At 41.1% G+C, this 22,403-nt stretch overlaps 1 protein-coding gene across 2 annotated transcripts in view; it reads left to right on the top strand.

Moving 5' to 3' along the window:
* Blm (BLM RecQ like helicase) overlaps positions 1–18,910 on the top strand; it is a 104,028-nt gene extending 85,118 nt beyond the window's left edge. For both annotated transcript variants that reach the window (XM_046437940.2, XM_058577375.1), the window contains 7 exons: positions 47–237; positions 5,189–5,336; positions 7,833–8,032; positions 8,487–8,679; positions 11,523–11,645; positions 13,523–13,724; positions 17,986–18,910. In XM_046437940.2, the coding sequence (XP_046293896.1) occupies positions 47–237; positions 5,189–5,336; positions 7,833–8,032; positions 8,487–8,679; positions 11,523–11,645; positions 13,523–13,724; positions 17,986–18,163 (1,235 nt within the window). In that variant the 3' untranslated portion in view covers positions 18,164–18,910. The remainder of the gene's footprint in view (positions 1–46; positions 238–5,188; positions 5,337–7,832; positions 8,033–8,486; positions 8,680–11,522; positions 11,646–13,522; positions 13,725–17,985) is intronic.
* Positions 18,911–22,403: the final 3,493 nt, after the last annotated feature.

Here is a 22,403-nt window from a genome sequence, read left to right as displayed (position 1 = left end):
TTCTAATGTAATAAGTATGTTTTACTATGCTTTTCATCCCTTTTAGTGGAAAAAGATGGAAACCATCATACAAGAGAGACTCATTTCAATAATTTGTATAGCATGGTACATTACTGTGAAAATATAACAGAATGCAGGAGAATACAGCTTTTAGCTTACTTCGGAGAAAATGGATTTAACCCTGATTTTTGTAAGAAATACCCGGATGTTTCTTGTGATAATTGCTGTAAAACAAAGGTAAAATGAGTTATTGTTTAGTTTACTTTCGTTTTTAATTCTTTAATAATTAAGGAAATTGCCAGCTTTTTTTTTTTTTTTTCTCTTAAAACTTAAAAAAGAAAACACAAGTTAGATCCCAGAATCCAGAATATGGGCCACAAAAGACAAGAGAAAGGGCTTGTCCTCCATATCATAATTAGGAATAGAAAAATTCTTCATATATATATACACACACACACATATTATATTATATTTTTTAGTTGTAATTGGACACAATAACTTTATTTTATTTATTTATTTTTATGTGGTGCTAAGGATTGTACCCAGGGCCTCCCACATGCTAGGCAAGCACTCTACCACTGAGCCACAACCCCAGCCCTCTTAAAATATTTTATAGAATATCATTTTTTAGAATTAGAAGACTATTAAGAAAATATACTAGACATCCACCTGTTCAAAATATTGAGGTTACATATGTGCACTGATATTTACAGAATATTTTAGAAATATCATTAATTCATAAACATGCCAAATGATCTAACATGGGCAGGTAGAATATTTTAAATCAACTATAACCTATATTTAAAGATCTCAGTCAGTTGGAAGACACACACCTGTAATCCCAGCTACTTGGGAGGCTGAGGCAGGCAACTTAGTGAGACCCTGCCTCAAAATAAAATTTTAAAATGGACCTGGCTATAGCATAGTTGTAGAGCACTTGCCTAGCATGTGTGAGGTCCTGGTTTCAACCTCCAGTCCACAAAAAAATACAATTAAAAAAAAAAAAAAACAACTTGAAAGAGTAGCATTAATAGGTACTGTGTTTATACTCAAGTACTTTAAATTACTCTTTTTTTTTTTTTTTTTTTAACCTACAAAGAATGGCACTGGCACAGTAGCACACACCTGTAATCCTAGAGATTTAGGAGGCTAAGACTGGAGAATCTCGAGTTCAAATCCAGTCTCAGCAATTTAATGAGACCCTATCTCAAAATAAAAAATAACTGGGGGCTGGAATTGTGGCTCAATGGTAGAGCGCTTGACTAGCATGCATGAGACACTGGGTTCCATCCCTGGTACCACATAAAAATAAAAACAAATAAACTAAAAGTATTATGTCCAGCTACAACTAAAAAAAATATATATATATATATTTTTTTTTTAAAAGGACTGAAGGTGTAACTCTGTGATAAAGCACCCCAGTTAATTCCCAGTACTAAAAACAATTATAATAAAAAAAAATTATAATACTAATAATGGCAGTGGCTTCTGAGTTCAGTATGATCTGTCCTCAAATAACCTTGGGAGGTTGTTAAATTCAATCATTAGGTACGTATTGTACCTATCATGGCAGTTTTATGTTTTAATATCTACAAGACTGGTTATAGAATATTTTCACATTTCATATCTTTTAAAATGTTTACAAAATGTTGGAGACTCAAATGCACACATTGTAGACCAGTTCATAGTCTGGAAGGGAGAGACATATGTGTTCATATAATTGTAATTGCTGCAATTGAGATTTGCAGCATTGACCAAAACAGGGGAGTTTACTCTCTCAGAGTAGAATCTGCAGATTCACAACTGTCTCTTCCCACTCTACCCTATAAACAGTACTAATCAGTTTACTCTATCAATAGATATTTGTTGAGGACCTGTTCTATAGCAGACACTTTTCTAAGAATTTAAGACACATTATTGAACAAAATAAATAAAAATACCTGCCCTTGTAGAGCTTGCATTCTAGTAGGGGAAGGCTGATAGCAAGTAATATACACAACAAGAATATGTTAAGGAAAAGAACTTTGGTGAAAAGTTCAGCAGAGTAAGAAGACAGGAACAATGGGTGGGGTCCAAAATGCAGTATTAGATAAGTTGGCCCATTTGAGCAAAAACTTGAAATGAAAGTTAGCTGAGCAGCCCTCTGAATATGAGCATATTGGCAGAAGCATTAGCCAGAGCCAAGGCCCTGAGGTGGAGAGTAGTCCTGGAGCACTAGAGGGACCGCAGGAAGCCCCATGTCTGAGCAGGGTTGAGAGTCTCTGACAGGAAGAGGTATAATGGAGGGCCAGAACAGCAAAATGAAGGCTAAAGGACTGGAGGAACTACAAGAATGGAGTTACCTTTAGCCAAAATTCAGAAGGCTATTTGGCAAGGAAGATCAAGAGTTCAGTTTTGGACATGAATGACATAGGTCTGTTTGATTCAGGAATTTTATTAAGTGGTTGGTGATACATGTAAAGTTGGGAGTGGTTGGCATTAATTAATAGATGATACTTAAAGCCACGAGACCAGCTAATATCTTCATGAGTATAAACTTAGGCAGAAGGGCCAGGCAAAATGACACACACCTGTAATCCCAGCTACTCGGTAAACTGAAGGAGGAGGATCACAAGTTTGAGGCCAATCTAGGTGACTTAGTGAGACCCTGTCTCAAAATAAAAAAGGGCTAGGAATGTAGCTCAGTGGTAGAGTGCCCCTGGGTTCAATCCTCAGCACTAAAAAAAATAGGCAGAACATAAGAAAACCAAAGACTTACCATGGCTCCTAAGAGGTTGAGGAAAAGAGGAAGAACTATGAAAGGAAACCAAGAAAGAGCAGCAGTAAGAGGAAAACCAAGGAAACCAAGTACAGGAAGTGTTTCAAGAAGGAGGAAGTGCTAATCATGTCAAGTGCTGCTGCTAAGTCAAGTACAGGAAGGACTGAGAATTCAGCATAGGGTTTAGCATTGCAGAAATCTTAATGATCTTGACTTGACCGTTTTCAGTAAAATGAGGCAAAAATTGGAGACTGAATATAGACAACTCTCCAAGTGACCTCCTATCCCCTGTTCTGAGGATTGAACCCAGGTGTGCTCTACCACTGAGCTATATCCCCAGAACTTTAAAAAAAATTTTTTTTGAGACAGGATCTCTGAGTAGCTGGGATTACAGGTGTGCACCACCACGGCCAATAGCAAACTTATATTAAGGGACAGAAAGTAAAATACTTCAGACTTTATGACTACCTGATTTCTGCTAGAACTATTCAACTCTGCCATTGTAACCCAAAAGCATCTGTAATAAATATATCAATTTTCCAGTCATGGTCTGTGACTGTGCCAGTTAAATTTTATTTTTAAAAACACATCCAGGGGTTGGGATGTGGCTCAGTGGCAGAGCACTTGTATATGTGAGGCACTGGGTTCGATCCTTAGCACCACATAAAAATAAACAAATAAAATAAATGCATGCTGTCCATCCACAACTACCAAAAAATTTTAAAAAAAACAAAACACACACACACACACACACACCTAGATGATATGCCATAGTTTGTGGGTTTCTATGGTTTAAAAAAATGGAGGTCTGGGCTGGAGTTGTGGCTCAGTGATAGAGTACTTTCCTAGCATGCGTGAGGCACTGAGTCCGATCCCCAGCACCACATTAAAAATAAAACAAATGAAATAAAGGTATTAAAAAGAGTATTAGGGGCTGGGGATGTGGCTCAGAAGTAGAGTGCTCACCTGTCAAGCGTGAGGCACTGGGTTCAATCCTCAGCACCACATAAAAATAAAGATACTGTGACCATGTATAACAAAAAAAATATTAAAAAAAAAAAAATGGAGCTCCAGGCATGGTGGTACACAGGAGGATGAGACAGGAGGATCGAAAATTCAAAGCCAGCCTCAGCAACATAGTGAAACCCTATCCAACTCAGAGAGAGCCTGTCTCTAAATAAAATACAAAATAGGCCTGGGGATGTGGCTCAGTGGTTGAGTGCCCCTGGGGTCAATACCCAGTACCAAAGGAAAAAAAGAAAAGAAAAAAAAAATTGAGGAATAATACACTAGGGATATATAATAATTACCTACAACATTAAAGGTCCAATTGAGATTTGTGGCCATATATGAAAATAAAGATATTCTACATAATTTATGTGTTTGTCCAGCTAAGTTCAGACACAGGTACAGGTGTGTTGGACCTAACGTGTTTTGCCAAGTAATGCCATGAACTGACCAAACAGCAGGTGGATGGCACATGAGGTAATGATAATAAGAACTGCTATGAAATTTAAGCTGAGTTTGGAGGACATCTGAGGTGAAGGATCATTGGCTAGGCAGCCCCAGTGGCTTGTTGGAGTCAGAATGCTAGATGGCATGAGTTAAAAGATAGGATAGATAGTCTGAGAATGAATAGTTGCCATTATTGGTGTGACATGAGAGCAAGTGGCTGATGTAGTTGGAAGACAGAATCATTGGAGCAGAGGAAATCCAGATACCTACGGCCAGAAGTTGCATACTGAAGTCACCAAGAATTAAGGCAGGGATGATATTAGAGTGAGGGGTTTCTCTGGACTTTTCTGGATGGGACCTTAGAAAGACTACTGATTGTTGATGTAACACAAGAAACTTGTTCAACTTCAGGTTGTCAGAAAGTGGCAAGTGAACAAGGGTTAAAGGGAGTGAGAGGACTAGGGCCTAGCTCAATGGTACAGTGCTTGCCTAGAGCATGCATGAAGTCATGTATCCAAAGACACAGTAGTGTAGATTTTCAGAATTACAAGTGTGCTGAGTATTGCTAGTATAGAAAAACTAGGATAAGTGGAAGTGAAAGACCATCAGTAATGGGGACTCAAAAAGTGGGCAAGGTTGGGGCATGTGAGGGAAATGAGACAGTGAACTGATGGGAAATAATAGAGCACTGTTTCAGGAGGTATGAAGGATTTTATATATTTACATATTTTTTCTTACCCACAGAGTGCTGGCAGGTAGTTGAAAGACAAGATATGTCTGTGAAACAGTAATAAAGTAGATAAAATACTAATTGTACTAGAACTTTGGCAAGAAGAAACATTTGAAACTTCCTTAATTTTTAGTCTTAGTTTTGGTCTAGAAATGAGTTACGAGTCTACCACAGTTAATATTAAACTGTAGTAATCTATCTGTCATTATATTAACTATAGTTGAAGGTAATCTTTTTATTCATAGGATTATAAAACAAGAGATGTGACTGATGATGTGAAAAATATTGTAAGTTTTGTTCAAGAATATAGTTCATCACAAGGAACAAGAAATATAAAACATGTAGGTCCTTCTGGAAGATTTACTATGAACATGCTGGTTGATATTTTCCTGGGTAAGTCATCTGTTTTATTTTTTTTAGTTAATTGAAATTAAACATCTAAAAAATTCAGATGGGCCTAGTGGTGCACATCTATAATCCCAGTGATTTGGAGACTGAGGCAGGAGGATTGAAAGTTTGAGGCGAGCCTCAGCAATTTAGTGATGCCTGTCAAAATTAAAAAGGCTGGGATGTATCTCAGTGGTAGAGTAGCTCTGGGTTCAATCCCCAGTACAGAAGAGAGAGAGAGGGAGAGAAGGAAGGAAGAAGGAAATAAATAAGCAAAATAGTTCTCCCTGGGAGATAGAGATAATTTAGAAAATAGGCAGTAATTTAAGGAGAGAGAAGGGAAGATTCCAAATTAATATTACCACAAAGATTTAAATAGCAATTTAATATTATGGAAAAGAAAGAATAAGAAAGAGCTGTTAAACACTTAACAGAATTGACAAAGTAAATTTAAAAGAAAGGTTGGAAAATAAAGTCAAGAAAATCTTCTAAGATCCAAGCAAAATGATTGGAAAACTGAGGGCTGAGGTTGTAGCTCAGTGGTAGAGCACTTGCCATACTAGTGTGAAGCACTGAGTTTGATTCTCAGCACCTCATATAAATAAAGAAATAAATATCAGCAACTAATAAAAAATGTAAAAAAATTAAAAAGGAGAGGTAAATGGACCAGTGGCACACACCTTTAATCCCAGCAGCTCCATAGGCTGAGGCAGGAGGATATAGCAAGTTCAAAGCCAGCCTCAGCAACTTAGTGAAGCACTAAGGAACTTAGTGAGACCCTGTCCCAAAAAATAAAAAAGGCTGGGTATATGACTCAATGGTTAAGCACCCCTGGGTTCAGACCCTAGTACAAAGGAAGGAAGGTAGGTAAATGGGCCCTTCAGAGATTAGATGGGAAATAGGACATTTTTTGTGGCCATGTCTATTTAAGTATGGTGTACAGACTTCTCATCTTTGCTTATAAGATCAACCTTCTCTGGTTTTTCCCAGGGAGGGAATTGATAACAAGTGAGTTCTTTCGGGTTCTTTGGACAGACTCTTTTTAGCAGATAAAAGATTTCAGGAACTCAAATGCCTTCTGCTCAAAATAATTTTTATGCCACCGTGGCATATTCTAGACCTCGTCAAAGACAATCTTAAGCTTTCGAAAAAAAAAACAGGAACTAAAACCAGACTAACGTCAGATTAATTATCAGCAATCATGGAAACTAAACAAAATGATCACACATCACAAGACATTAGATAGTGGCACGGACCTGTGAGTCCACTGAGAAGAAATCCCATCATAACGGCTATGCTATAGGGCCAGTAGCAATCTGTACAAATTGTAACAGAAGGTCAAGAATAACGAGTCTCCATCAGTATATAGAAAGAATAAAAAAACAATTTTTTTTTTTATTGTTTATAGTGATTAACACAAACATTACTTCTTGACCAACAAAAGAGAAGGGTTTGGAAACTCCAAGGGAGAGATTATATAAGAGCCAAGATCAGATATAAAACAAAAGAAATCATAACTTGATTTTGAATAATTGATAAAACTTATAAAAAATAATCCATTTGACATGGATGAAGTAAACATTTTCCTTTGGATTGTATAAGAGCCAGGACATTGTTCCAAATATGGAAGAAACTTGTCATAAAATAAGTAATTAGAATCCACATATAGACTTAACCATGGTTACAGACAGGCCAGCATGTAAATGCTAATCTCAACGTGTTAAAATAAAAGTAGGATAAAAGGAGTATGGAAGGGCTTCGTGTGCACATAACCTCTTATAGAGGGGAGGATGTTTGTGGGGAGTTCTTTCTAAAGGTACAGAAATAACCGATCAATAGATGTCCAGGTATGCATGCCTCTAAACCCAGTGACTTGGGAGGTCGAGGCCGGAGAATCACAAGATCAAAGCCAGCCTCAGCAATTTAGTGCCCCTGGGTTCAAGCCCTGGTACCAAATAAAAAAGATGAACCAATAAATAGGATATAACTAACAAATTTTGGGGAAGGAGAAAGTGAAGGGAATAACATAAATGGTCTTTCATAGTGGGGATTCAGTAGATAAATTTCAAATGGTGACCCTGGCTGAAAATAAAAACATTTTAAGTGATAGCTGCCAAGCACAATGTCATATGCCTGTAATTCCAGTTCCTGGGAGGCTGAGGCAGGAAGATTGCAAGTTTGAGGTCAGCCTCTACCACTTAGCAAGTCCCTGTCTCAAAATAAAAAGAACTAGTGGTGTAGTTCAGTAGCAGAGCACTTTCCTAGAATGTGCAAGGCCCTGGGTTCCATTCCTGGCACCAAAAATAAAAAGTACATGCAACCACAGAAATTTTAGAATTTCACTCAGATATTCTTATACAGAAATGAGTGTTGATTTGTACCACAGACTTTCCTGTGAAATAGATGATCTATTGGTCAAACATGTTCATGAATGACTTTTTAAGCTTCTTATAAGCGTGTTGGTATACCTATATTTACTCATCTAACTTCTTCTGCCTTTAGGAAGTAAGAGTGCAAAAATTCAGTCAGGTATATTTGGAAAGGGATCTGCTTATTCACGTCACAACGCTGAAAGACTTTTTAAAAAGCTAATACTTGAGAAGATTTTGGATGAAGACTTATATATCAATGCCAATGACCAACCAATTGCCTATATAATGCTGGGAACAAAAGCCCAGAGTGTACTAAATGGGCATTTAAAGGTAAGCCATTTTAAATGTTTGTTTTATTTTATTATCTCACAGTGAGTGGACCAAAGTATACTACTGCAAACTGCAGTGTCTCTCCCAAGGCTTACCAATACCACATTTCTAGATGCTGTCCTATAGGAACATATTCTGAACTTCTTAATTGGAAAGAGCTTAAAATTGAATTCAAGTTATTTGACATCTGTCAAAATGAATTTAATGGGTTTTGGGGTCACTAAATCTTCCTATAATCATTTAATAAGCATTTTTTAAGAAACTATGCTATACCAGATCCTGGAGACAGAAAAATGGAGAATGCATAGCCCCTATTCCAAAGGGGCTTATTGTCTACTTAGAAGAACAATAATACAAAATAAATAAATAAATAAATGCAGTTAATCATTGAATAAAGCCCCTATTTGGGAGCAAGTGTTCATTTATCTACTCCTATGATTTCTTTCTCACAAAGGTAGATTTTATGGAAATGGAAAATTTCAGCAATTTGAAAAAACAAAAAGCTTTAGTGGCAAAAGTATCTGAGAGGGAAGAGATGGTTAAGAAATGTCTTGGAGAACTTACAGAAGTCTGCAAATCTCTGGGGAAAGTTTTTGGTGTCCATTACTTCAATATTTTTAATACTGCTACTCTCAAGAAGCTTGCAGGTAGGTGCATGTGTACCTTTCATTATATGGCACAGATTAATAAGGTAAAATTCACCTTACTAAGGAACTTCTTGAGTGATAAATATGTCCAGTCTATTTAATTATTTTATTTAATCTCTGTTTTGAAAGCTCTTTAACCATTTAAACTCATTCTTGAGATAAAATCATAATTCTTGAAGACATAAACAGTTCTACCAGGTGTAGTGGTGCATATCTGTGATCCTAGGGACCCATGAGGCTGAGGCAGGAGGATAATAAGTTTGGGGACAGCCTCAGCAACTTAGCAAAACCTTGTCTCAAAAAGTATAAAAAGGACTGAGGATGTAGCTTAGTGGTTTTTTTAAAAAACCCTGGATTTACACACACACACAAAATAGAGTTTTAAGGACTAGGGGATAGCTTAGTGGTCAGATTCTACCCACGGCACTGCCAAAAAAAATGTGTGTGTGTGTGTGTGTTTTGATATAAATATCATATTGTGTGTGGTATGATTTTAAATTTATATTTTGCTCTAATGCTAGATGTTAAAAGATGAGGTTAATTGTATTATGTAAAGTCAGGTGTCAATTATTTGTGCTGATTATTTACCTGCCTTATAATGTTTAGCTTCATTTCCATGTGCAAAAGTCAGTGTTGTGAAGAGCTAAGTTTTTTATAAAAAGAAATCATGCTTTATGTTTCTTTGAATCTGGATCTAGCATACTGATGTGTCTTTAGTTAAGAAGTACTTACTGATTGTTTCCATGGATTGAAATAGATCAACCTAGAATTTCAGTAGTAAAGTCTCTGAAAAGTAAGTTGTTCATATAATTGACTGGTGCACATTTCTTCCTGCATTGAGTTTCTTAATCATCACCTCTCTCTTCCATTCTTACCCCTACTGCCAAATCACTCTTTCAGTCAGGTGTCCAGGTCCTAATGTTTCTCATTCTGGTTTGTTTTGTTGTGTGCTATAGTACTGGGGGTTGTACCCAGGGTCTTGTCCATACTAAACACCTGCTCAACCACTGAGCTACACCCCAGCCCACCAGAAGGTATCAACAAAAGGTTGCACATCTCCTGGAAACAAAAATGTCATACTACTTCGTCTACTCTAGGCATTTTTTTTCTTTTTCTTTTTTTTTTATCATTTATTTTTAGTTGTAGGTGAACACAGTACCTTTATTTTCTTTTCATGTGGTGATGAGTGCCTCACACATGCTAGGCAAGCACTCTTCGTCTGAGCCACAACCCCAACCCTTAGGCATCTTCTTTTTTTAGGCCACATAAAAAAATTGAAAGAAACTGAAATTGTGGTCATTTCCTCAAAGACTCAGTAAATTAATGCCAAATTTATTCCCCATTACTGTGTCTCCAGCTTTTCTGCATTCATAGTTTTTTTTTAATAGTTGCTTTTTTAATGCTAATCACAGTACAATCTTTTTGAAGATGTTATGTAGCAAAGTTATATATGTAAGATACCAATAATAGAGTGACTTTGTTAACCTGCCAACAGTATTAATAGCTGGGACCAAGTTACCTGGACCAGCAACAACCAAAAGATAGCTGCCAATGGCCATCAGCAATTGTAGGATGCATCTTGACTTCCGGAATGCTACTATGTGAAAAAATATATGACTTAGAATCAATGAAGAACAGCATTTTTTCCCAAGATTATTAGTGTAGTTTCTCAACTGGTCTCCTTATGTCCAGATGTGAGCACTATGTACATCTTAATCTTTCCAAAAACCACTAAAACTACAACAGCTTTACAGATAAAATATAAATTCTATCAAGGGTCTACATTTTACTTGCCTTTCCCACTTCATCTTCCACTAGCCCCCTTCATAAACCTTCTGTTCTGTCCCACAGTCTATCGCTTTTCCTCTAAACATAGGAATGATGTGAAAATCACAGATTGGAAAGGATCTGAAATCCATCCTTTGGTCAAGTCAGATAAACAGGAATTATTACTCCCTTACTCCCCATAGCCACACAACAATAGACGCTATAGACAGCCTCCAAAACTTAACCAAGTCTCTCCTCTCTGACTCCACTCCTACATTCTAGATTGTTCTATCATTACTTGTTCATGCACTGACTCCCACCAGGCTCCTAGTTTCCATCTTTCCCTCACAGTCTATTTTCCATACAGCAGCCAGAGTGACCTTTAAAATGACAGACTTGTCCAGTTGCAAGATGGATGTGCTGTCTCTCTGTAGAGGATTTTGAACTGCCTGCTCATTGCTCCATCCCACATGGGAAAGACTGGATGAAGAACAAATTTGGGCTGGGGGCAGTAGCATTTGGTTAGGTCTCTTGGGCAGGGTGTACAAGTCTGGAGTGACAGAAAGAAGTCAGAGCTGGAAATAGAAATGTGGGTGTTCTCAGCAAATACAGGGGACATCAGTCTTGCAGCTGGGCAAATCTTGGCAGTGGGAACAGTGGCAAGAGCAGAATCTGTTTAAAGTCTGAGTACATTGCCCAGATCCTACCCTCCAGCTTCCCCCAAGCCCATGGCCCTCTCCCACTCACTGCCCTGGTTTATGTGTCCTCCCTGCTGGAATTGGATGATGGCTTCTGCCCTTTGGGCCTGTCTGCTGCCTCTGTGGTACTAACTTTGCCTAAAGCGGCCTGTGTGGGCTGGGGATATCACTCAGTTGGTAGAGTGCTTGCCTAGCATGCATAGGCCCTGAGTTCAATATCCAGCACCACAGCAAGAAAACAGAAAATCGGCCCATGTGCCCAGTGCTCTGCAATTAGCTGGCATTTAGCAGACATGAACTGAAAGAGTGAATGAGCATGAATTCAGTGGATTTTCTATGGGTGGTAATTTAAATTCCTAATTTTGTACCCATGCACAGAATCTTTATCTTCTGATCCTGAGGTTTTACTTCAAATTGATGGTGTTACTGAAGACAAGCTGGAAAAATATGGTGCAGAAGTGATTCCAATATTACAGAAATACTCTGAGTGGACATTGCCAGGTTCGGTATTCAGCAAATGTGTGTTTTATAAAAGCCTGTTTTAATGTTAAGCGATACATCTCTCTGGATTAGAATTATGTGGTTTCTGAGTTGTGTAAATGATTCTTACACCTTGTTACACTGAAGTTCAAGTCCTCAGAACAGCCCCAGTGGTATAGAGGCACTTCTGAGAGGACGCTAGTGTTTAGCCAGTTATTAAACTTGCTAATAGGGCCCAAAAGGGAACGTTAGGCCCAGTCATTGCTGGTTCTGGTAAAGTGAGTACCAAGAAATAGCAGCCCTGGGTGCCCATCTCATATCTGTCACTATCTTACTCTGTGATCCTTGGCAAACTACCAGCAACCTCTTTGTGCTTCAGTGTCCTTATTTGAGGAAGGAACATGTTATCTAACAAGTATATCTAGAGATAAAATGTAGAGGTTCAAATGTTTTGGAAAAAATGAACAAATCTTCAGAATGCTACTGTTAGTCATTGAAAGAACATGCCCTAGTGAGGGCATCATTAACAGATGCTCCCAAAAGTCGCTTTAGGCATGTCCTGTAGGGCCTCATCACTGGCTGTGGAATGTACTGACTGAAAAAAAAAAACAGAGAACAAGGAAATATTTTGTTGCAGGAAATAGTAAAAGGGCAGATGTCTGCCCTCCGCTAACATATTGCCATTCAATAAGACCTCACAGACCAGCCAAGTTCAACATTTTCCTTTTTCTGTAATAAGCAAAGGAAAATCTTCTCCAGGCTAATGAAATGGTGAGCAGAAAGAGAAATAAATGAACATGTATTTTAAGCTTTCACTTCACAATGTTTTTTATCCATTAACAAAGTACTAAAAAGTAGGTTCCTCATAAATTCCTTTATATGATAATTATTTCATTAAAAGCCACACTCTGGGGCCAGGGATGTAGCTCATTGGTACAGCACCGGCCTAACATGTGTGAGGCCCTGGATTCCATCCCCACAAAAAAATAAAATAAAAGCCATGCTCTAATTATATTTGATGATCACATTTGTTTCATGTCATAACTAGTTTGGAAGGGGCTTTTGTGCATACAGACTGGGCTGCTTCAGGGAAACATCCCAACAGCATGGTGACTATTACTCCCTCTTCTTAAGCACTTTGTGACAAGAGCTTCACCTGTCTTATACCATCTCATCCTTACAACCCCCATTTTACAGATGAGGAGAGTGAAACTTTTCATTTTTCCAGAGTCACACAACTAGTATGACGTGCTCTTTCCCTGCACTGTATCTGTTTCCCATATGAACCAGGGTTGGAATCCCAAGCCCTCCATGCTACCCATCGACCAGGCAGCAGGGTGGCCTGGAGGGCACACCAGAGCAGCTTCCTTTAAGGATGCCTTGCACTCAAATATAGATACCTATAGAAACTACCATAGGTATTCTTTGCAAATGTGTGCTTTCATACAGGCCCTTTTCCTGCAGAAGATGTGAAATATTCACAACAATTATGCAAAGAAGTAGCTTTTGTCTATGAAGAAATATGGTTTAGAATTTTCTGATACCCATTTATTAAGAAACTATTGTTCAAAGCCAAGGCAAAATATAATTTATGTTTCCCTTTTGTTGGGCTTATTTTTTCAGCATGTTTAAAATCATAGATAAAATTGTTTAACATTTATAGCAGGATTAACTGCCCAGTTCATCACAGGAGTGCAGGCTGCAAAAGGTAGAATATGAGCTAAACCTGATTGAATTGTTGAATCAATATGGCAGGAAGGTACCAGGAAAGCAGCTGGGGATTGACTGAACTGTGTATCTGTGTGTCTGAACTGTGAAGCTGTGTATCTTCATACAGACAGTAGAACACATGGGCCAGCTCCATATCACCTGTAAATGTCTGCATTTCCCGTTTGTAGCCAAGGACAGTTCTCCAGGGGTAAGCCTTCCAGGCAACAGAGGCCCCAGAAAGAATGATCCCGAGGAACTCAATGAGGAAGAACCTGTGTCTTCTCACTACTTTACAAATAAAACCAGAAATGAAAGAAAGAGGAAGAAGATGCCAATCTCCCAAAAGTCTAAGAGGAGAAAAAGTAGTTACGGTGGTTTCAAGCCAAAGGGGTATGTTCTTTGATGTCTTTTACAGCATAGAGTATAAGGGAGAAAAGGACAAGTATATATAAATGCTTTGAAGCATTTATTAAAATTAGCCATTGTTAAATGTTGCCTTTTCAGCTAATGAACTGAGGGTTAAGGTCTGATCCAAAACAAAAACATAATTCCAGACTTTTTAAACCATCTACTCCTAAATTGATTATGACTAATGTTTTCTAATTTATTTATTTATTTTTAAATAAATGACAGTGGAATGCATTACAATTCTTATTACACATATACAGCACAATTTTTCATATCTCTGTTTGTATATAAAGTATGTCGACACCCAATGCGTGTCTTCATACATGTACTTTGGATAATGATGTCCATCACATTCCACCATCCTTGCTAATCCCCTGCACCCTCCCTTTCCCTCCCATCCAGCTCCTCCAATTTGTTTGTTTTGTTTGATTGAACCCAGGGAAACTCTACCAGTGAGCCACATCCTTAGCCTTTTTTTTTTTTTTTTTTTTTTTTTTTTTTTTTTTTAGTGGTAGATGAACACACAATATTTTTATTTATTTTCATGTGGTACTGAGGATGGAACCCAGGGCCTCACACATGGGCGGCAGGTGCCCTACCACTGAGCCACAACCCCAGCCCCCTAGCCCTTTTTATTTTTTGAGACAGGGGCTTACTAAGTTGCCCAGACTGGCCTCCTGCCTCAGCCTCCCAAGCAGCTGGGGTTACAAGTCTGTACCACTGTGCCCAACAAAATTTCTCCAATTTTGACCTTGCCTTAGAAACCTTTTTTGTTTTTGGATAATTGCGCTTCTTAAGAGATTTTTCCACCAAAAGTACCATAAATCTTGTTCTGGTTAAATAAATAGAAAAGGGTTTTGTGCCCTTCTGGCTTTTATGTTTCTGCCATTACTTGTTACACTGCTTTTCATGGCAGCAGAACTCTGTGAACCTCCACCTGGAGATATGCAGGTGCTCCCTACTATTCATTAACTGCCATTCAATGAGCCACTGCAAGAGTTGCAGAGAAGAGACCACAGTGGGGAAACCAAAAGGTCAAGCAAGCCAGGCGTCTGGGGGGGGGCCACATAAATGACTTCTATCTTCCTTTCCCACTTTGCTCTGCTGGGATGTGTCTTCTCTGGGGGCTGTCTGTATACCAAGCAAAGAACAAAAGCTAGTATGGTCATATCTTGACAGCGTGCTTATAATGCATAGTTTTTAGTAGCATCTTTCCTGACTTCTGCCAGGGCACCTCCACCTTCTGCCTTGTAGGTAAGGTCTGGCAGGATGAACATTCCCAATCAGTCTGGCTGATTGTGACTCCAAAATGACTGTATATTGTAACAGAATTGCTTGCCGAGAGAGAGGGCAACCAGTCTGCAGTCAACTTTTGCAATCTGTTGTGTTTGCTTTTGTGGTTTTTCTACCTCTTTTCCTTCTGGATAATAAAAAACAAAAGTGGAATGGGGGAAGAGAAAGGAAGGCAAACGTTACCAAATTGTCATTTCTTGTTAAGTTCATAAACAAACATCTTGTATGTGCTAATCCTTCTGCCAGAGTACAGAAATTGAAGGAATTAGTAAATGTTAGTTTAATTTTGTGGTTTTTAATGCGCAAATGACCGGCAGATATCCTTTACTGAGGGCATTTTCTTATTTCCTTCATTTATTCCTCTGCCTTGGGAAATACTCATTTCCTCATTCACACAGAACAGAAGACCTTAAAAGGCCTCTGGTCCAACCCCAGCGGGTTTATGGTAGGGAAGCTGTGGCCTGGCTGACGTGGGGAGGGTTTGCCTGAGGCAGGCCCAGCCAGGTCTCAGTTTCAGAAGTAGGACCAGGCCAGCCTAGAGGACTTTCATTTCTGCACTTAGTCTATGGACATTCCTCAAAAACATGCATGATCTCGTCTCTCAATTTTACTTATTTTTTACTTATTTTACTTATTACAAAGCAAAACCCTGTTATATTATTCACCACTGCTGACTCCCTTAATTAATTTTCACAATGTTTGTTTCTTAGAGTGAAGCATTTTACTCTGTCACCTCAAACCTAACTTAATAAGTAGTCAAACTCACACTTGTCCAAAAGCCAGTTCCAGTTTCCATGCTAGGTTCTAATTAGCCTGTGTGTTTAAGATGGGATTCTTTGTAATCCGCACTGGCTGACACCAGTGCGTTTTGTAACTCTCTTCCCCCTTGCCATCGCCTCTTTGTATCTGCACTCCACTCTCCTGGTTTCTACTGGCTTCTCTGAGAGGTGGTTTCCCAGCTCCCAGTCTGCTCACCTGGTTGAGAGTCCCTCCCTGCACAGAGAGAGAATAAACTTGGCTCCTTGCCAGAGACCTTAGCTCTCCACCCTGCCCTCCAAGTCTTACATCTCCAGGATAACACACAATGAGCCAGTTGTGTTCCTGGATGTCTGAGTGGGAGGAAAATGGATGGCCCCAGTGAAATGGAGGCTGCTGTTGGCAGATTCATTCTGTAAATCAACATAAACAGCAGGTTTTCGCTCCGGGCTTAATTTCTCAGCAGGAAATCAGCATAGGAAAACTTCAGGCTGCTCTCTGCTGCCTTAGCAGATCTTTGCCAGATCTGCAGTAAAATTGCCCTAGAGCAAGAGTTAAAATGTTGAAAAACCATTTTTCATCCAGCCCCACGAGAATGTCATCCCTTAGAGGCTGTGGCCCTGATTCTTGGCCGCCAAATCAGAGCTGGGAGGCTACCGCCTGCCCTGGTGCCACGGAAGTAGTGGTGGGCCTAACTTGGCACTTGGGTGGGTTGCCGAGCAGCAGGAAGGGCTTCTCTAGGTAATGCTGCTTGTGTTGCACTGTTAATATGCAGGCCTCACCTCATAGTTGTTTGGTTTGGATTTTATTTGGGGGAAAGAAAGTTGTTATCAGCAAGAGAAGCAATGTGGTGGAAGGACTTTGTAATAGGCTATTTCAGGGGCTTCTTCCCTGGTTTTAAGGGGCAGTGGAGTAGGAGGAGAGACTGGCAGATCTTTAAGTGTAAGCAAGGTGGCTTCTGGTTTATGTGGTCCTGGCAGACACCACTGGGTGAGGCGATGCTTGCCCCTCCCCAGGGAACCACATCTTCAGCCTTCCTCTGGGCTAAGTCTGGTGAGAAGAGGCTTATCCCTGCTTCTCCTGGCCAACCAAGGGGCTGTGGTAGCAGGACCATGAACAGGAGCCCAGCTCTGCTTCATCTCTACTTGCCCACAAAGCTGCCTTGGTCAAGACTGAACAAGTATGATAATTCCAGGATATCTCTTGGTCAGGGATTTTAAAAGTATTTTTGTGTGCAAGGCATGGTGGCCCACACCTATAATCCCAGCTGCTGTTGTGGAGGCTGAAGCAGGAGGATCAGAGATTCAAAGCTAGCCTGGTAACGTATTGAGACCCTGTCTCAAAAAATAAAAAGCACGGGCTGGGGTTGTAGCTCTGTGGTAGAGCACTTGCCTCGAATGTGTGAGGCACTGGGTTCAATTCTCAGCACCACATATAAATAAGTGATTAAAATAAAGGCCCATCAACAACTAAAAAATATATATTTTTTTAACATTTATTCTTTAGTTGTAACTGGACACAGTATCTTTATTTTATTTACTTATTTTTACGTAGTGCTGAAGATCGAACCCAGGGCCTTGCAGGTGCTAGGTGAGCGTTCAACCACTGAGCCACAATCCCAGCCCCTAAAAAATTATTTTTTAAAAAAATAAATAAAAAGGGCTAGGGGATGTGGCTCAGTGATAGACCACCCCTGGGATCGGGTACCACCACCAAAAAAAAAAAAAAAAAGATTTCTTTTATTTGATCAGAATAGATCTGGGTGTATGGATCTCACCTCTGTTCTCTGCAGAGGGGCTCTGATTGTAGGCAGAAGAAGGAGTAGGCAGAGAGAGGGTCTGAGGCCTGGTCACAAATCACAGAATTAAAAAAGAATCCTTGACATTTAGAAGGACAAATTTAGGATAAATTTATATGATGGGCAGTGGTCCTTTCTTCCTTCAAGAAATTGAGGATGTGTTTTTACTCCTAGCTACGGTAGTAGTAAAAACACATCCTCAATTTTCTGTATATTTAATAAAGGAAATTTACCTTACCCAGGGTTACAGAGACATGAAGCCAAGGAAAATCATGGATCATGGCCCCAAGCAGGTTAAGAAAAAGACTGTTCATTTTTGTTTTTGTTTACCATTTTAATTTTCTTTTTTTTTTCTTCTTCTTTTTTTTTTTTTTTTTTCCTTTGTCACATTTTTAGGGGGACTACCACATGCAGAAAGATATCTTCTAAAGGTAAATCTGCCAACATAATGGGATCCAGTTCAGCCTTGCATGGTTCTCAGGCAACATCAGGGGCCAGAAGAAAATTGGGAATTATGGCGCCACCAAAGCCTATAAATAGACCATTTCTTAGGCCTTCATATGCATTCTCATAACAACCAAGTCTTGATGTACATAGATCTTGTTTGTCAGCATCTGACCATCTGTGAATATAGAGCTGTTAGTCTTATTATGCCATTTTGAAATTTTTACTTATATATTAATATTTAAATAAATGCTTAGGGGAGATCATTCTTATTTTTTGAATAATTTTTTTTTTTTTTAATTGGAGAGTGAACTCAGGGGTGCTCAACCACTGAGCCACATCCCCGGCCCTATTTTGTATTTTATTTAGAGACAGGATCTCACCGAGTTGCTTAGCACCTCGCCATTGCTAAGGCTGGCTTTGAACTTATGATTCTGTCTCAGCCTCCCAAGCCACTGGGATTACAGGCATGCTCCACTGAACCTGGCTTAAATAAATAATTTCTTTTGAATAGCATGTTTTTCTGCCACTGGAAGTGTTGTGGCCATTTTTTCTCAGAATGTCTAAGCAGCAGCTGAATCATCTCTCAGATAAATCCTAAGTATAACATGAAACACAGAAGTCAAAGGAAGAGACACCCATGGGACATTGTGAAATCATACAACAAAATTAAAAGACAAATGACAGAGAAAATACATTACAAAGGATTAATGTTCACAATATACAAAGAGTATCTATAAATCATTTAGAAAAGCTTAATACAGAAGACAACTAACAAAGAATGTGAATGGCCTGGTTCCAGAAGAAGAAATACTAATGTCCCACAAATATGTGAAAAATCTTACATTTTTCTAATTAAAAATATGAATTTAAACCATGAGATGCCATTCTTTTGCCTGTCAATTTTTCAACACTGGAGCTAGGTTCAGTAATGCACGCCTGTAATCTTAGCTATTGAGAGGCTGAGGCAGAAGGATTAAAAGTTCAAGGCCAGCCTGGGCAATTTATTTTATTTATTTATATGCAGTGCCAAGAATCTAACCCAGTGCCTCACACTTGCTAGGCAAGTGCGCTACCAATGAGCCACAACCCCAGCCCTAAGCCTGGGCAATTTAGTGAGATCTTGTCTCAAAAATAAAAAGGGTTGTAGGTATAGTTCAGTAGTAAAGGGTTTGCCTAGCATGCATGAGGCCTTGGGACCAATCCCCAGTACTAGAGGGAAAAAATTTGTTTTGTCAACATTGAATGGAGATGGCCAGATTCTATTAATAAGAATGTATTAAATATTGACTTGGCTCTTGGTTTGCCCTTTGTTTGATGTCCCACCGCTTGACCTCATTCAGGAGAGGACTTCGGTGCTACAGGTGTTGAAAGGGTTGGCTGGAAGCCTTCAGGGCCACAGCCTGTGGCCTCAGGACTGAGGTGGACCCTGCACCCACTGGGAGTAGCTGCTTATTTCCTGCCTCCTTAACTGCCACCTGAGGATTTTGGCTCTGTATTGACGGCTAGGGACTGGCCAAATGAGTTTGTGGAGGGCTGAGCTCCATACCCCAGGACGTCTTTCATAATTAACTGTTTCAGAGAAACCACTTTTCTGGCAAACCCTGACTTGAATTGCAGGTAGAAGCTTCTCGGGGGGTAAAGAGAAGGAATGGAGGACCAAGAAGCCAGTAGTTGAGGCCCTAGATAATGTCTCGGCACAAGGTCTCCCTGAGCCACAGCATCACTTTCCACTTGCTGCAGCATCATGGGCCTTTGCAGAGCACACTGAGCAGAAGTGAAGCCACATCCTTTAGTTTCCTGCACACCTCTGTACTAGGCTCTGGAGATGCAGTTCAGCCTCTCGTGAGTGCACAGTCTGCCTTCAGGGGCTTTCAGGGCTGCAAGGGAACAGAAGCAGGCAACACTACATGAGAACCCAAATGGTAGAGAGCTGAGGCCATGTATGTGCAGGGCCAGCACTGCCCTCTGCCCTTGCCTTATACCTCTCAGCTGCAGCTTCAAGAATAGGGTGGCTCACCCCACCTCCCAGCAGGAGTCTGAGGCCTGGAGACCTTTGACTTAAAAAGTCTAACCATAAGTGGCAGAGCCTGGCCCCAGACCCAGTTCTGGAAAAGTTGTAGGTTCGAATGAGTTCCCTTCAGTTCATCTGGCCCCAGGAGGGGGCACAGTAAATGCAAGCTGCCTAACTCCAGCTTGGCCTGTAGCCTTACCAGATACCCCCAGGAATACAAGTGCTCCTCCCCTCACAGGGTAACCCCAAAAGAGCAGAAGCAGGCAAGCCAAGACAAGTGACAGCAAAGCTGCTCCAGGCTGGGCCATAATGGGGACCCTCTGTGGACACAAAATTCACCACCAAGGGGCAGGCAGGGTACAAGTCCACCAGGGAGTTCCAGCCCAGCACCATCACTGGCCCACCTTCGCCATCACCCCTCTGGAGGTCACAGGAAGAATTGCAGGCACAGGAAGAATCGGAATCTGTCTCTAGAGCTGGGTACACACCCTCCTGAGACCCTTTCACTTCAGTACAGTCAGGTGGGTCCTTGTTTACTTCCTCAGAGGAAGAAAACAAACATTGAGAGCCTGGTCTATGCCAAGGGCTGTTCCAGGAACTCCCACGTAATGTACTCCACCACTTTCATCCCCCAACAGCCCTGGGAGGCAGGCACATCATAGTATCCTTTTTTATACAGAAAGCAGAATTCAGAGAGGTTATATAACTTGCCCAAACCCACACAGCTAGGAAGTGGTAATAAGTAGGGTAACACACATCTCAGTTTGCCCTGAGTCCCAGTTTGTATCTGTTGTTCTGGTGTCATAATTAACACAGCCCCTTTCATTCTCAAAAGTGTTCCACATAGGACAGTAAATTAGATGGAATCCAGGTCTGTGCTCTCAAGAATCTGTGTTCTTTCCCTGTAAGCCAACCTCCTCTCCCAACCCTGTTTTTCCAAAGTCTCGGGAGCCGCCTGCTCTGACCTACTCTGCTCAATACTGCAGGCTCCGGGGACAGAGGCCACAGAACTGGCCCCCAGCACAGCTGAGCTGCCGCTTTCTCCAGAAGAGGAAGCGGAGGCTGTGATCCAGGCTCTTGAGAAATTGCTTCTCTTCCTCCCACCTCCCACAACTCCTGGAGCTGCTCTGAGCCCTGGAGGCCTTCTATATCCTTGGGGCTCCCAGAGGCTCACCCCCAGCTCTTCCTTCAACTCTGAGCAGCTGCCTGGGTGAGGTAACAGCCACCAGCTCCACACGGTCCCCACACAGTCCGGGACTTCCACCCTGGCAGAGGGCTCTGGGCAGAGGGACATTGGCCTGCGGGTGTTCTGTGGTAGCCAGGGTAGAGTCCCCTCGGGTCCTGCAGTCTCTTCAGTGCAGCTGTCACAGCCCTTCATGGCCTTGCAACTAAGGTTCAGAGAAGCAGGCTGGGCCCCAAGCTCTGCCCACACCCTGCAAGGTGCTGCAATCCTGGGTGCTCTGAGGCAAGGGCTCAATTTCTGCAGAACTTAGCTGCAAGGACCCACACCCTTGGCCTTGCACATGCCCTCCTGCTCTTCCCCTGACTAAGGCTCTCAGCCAGACCGTGTTCACCATTGGAAGGAGAGGGGGGAGGATGGAAGCAAGACACTGCTGTGGTTGAAGAGGCCTTCCAGCCTGTTCTGTTAGCCACTAGAAGACAGGACAGGACAAGAAGCTAGAACTTGATTCTGTGAGAGTGAGTCATCCCCAGAGCAGGGCCTGAGGCTGGGTCTTTGACCAGGTGTAGTGACTTCACTGCTCCACAGCATGGTTCCATGATCCCAAAGGTTTGGCCACCAAGCCAAAACAGTACTCTGGTGGCCCCTAAGCTGAGATCTACTCAGGATGTGGGAGTTCACTCCAGAGGGCCTCTGTCCCCATGGGTCCCCCACTCAGAGCCTGCCATGCACAAAGTCTACTGGTATCACCCATTTCCTCAATCCCTGCCAATCGCCACGTAACCCCAGGAAAGATCAGGCAGGCCCTGACTCTGCCCAGACCTGGTTTGGAGTGGAATACAAAGGGAATACTCCCTCCGCAGGGGATGACACAGGGCAGTGACCCTCGGGTTGCAGAGGTGGTTTGCTGGGAACTCCTGATGGGGAGCTCCTCATCATCTTCAGGAAGGCCCTGCAGAGCCTCCATTAGCAGACTCTGACCTCCCAGCCTGGACATCAGGCTCCAAGACTTGCGGGCAGAGTCCTGCTCAGACCTAGCACCCCTTGGGAAGGCCTTTGAATCTCCTGTGACAGGAGAGGCAGAACCTCACTAATATCACAGAGGACCAACTGTGTCTGCAGTGGCCCTGCTGAGCGGCTGGGGGAAATAGCACCAGACACATGCCCAAATGGAGC

This window comes from Marmota monax, unplaced genomic scaffold (genome assembly GCF_021218885.2).
Source record: "Marmota monax isolate L192 unplaced genomic scaffold, Marmota_monax_Labrador192_F-V1.1 WCK01_AAM20220418_F8-fsc00005, whole genome shotgun sequence".
NCBI classification, from domain to species: Eukaryota; Metazoa; Chordata; class Mammalia; order Rodentia; family Sciuridae; genus Marmota; species Marmota monax.
Note: the sequence above shows the minus strand (reverse complement) of the source record. Positions and strands in the feature narration are given on the sequence as shown.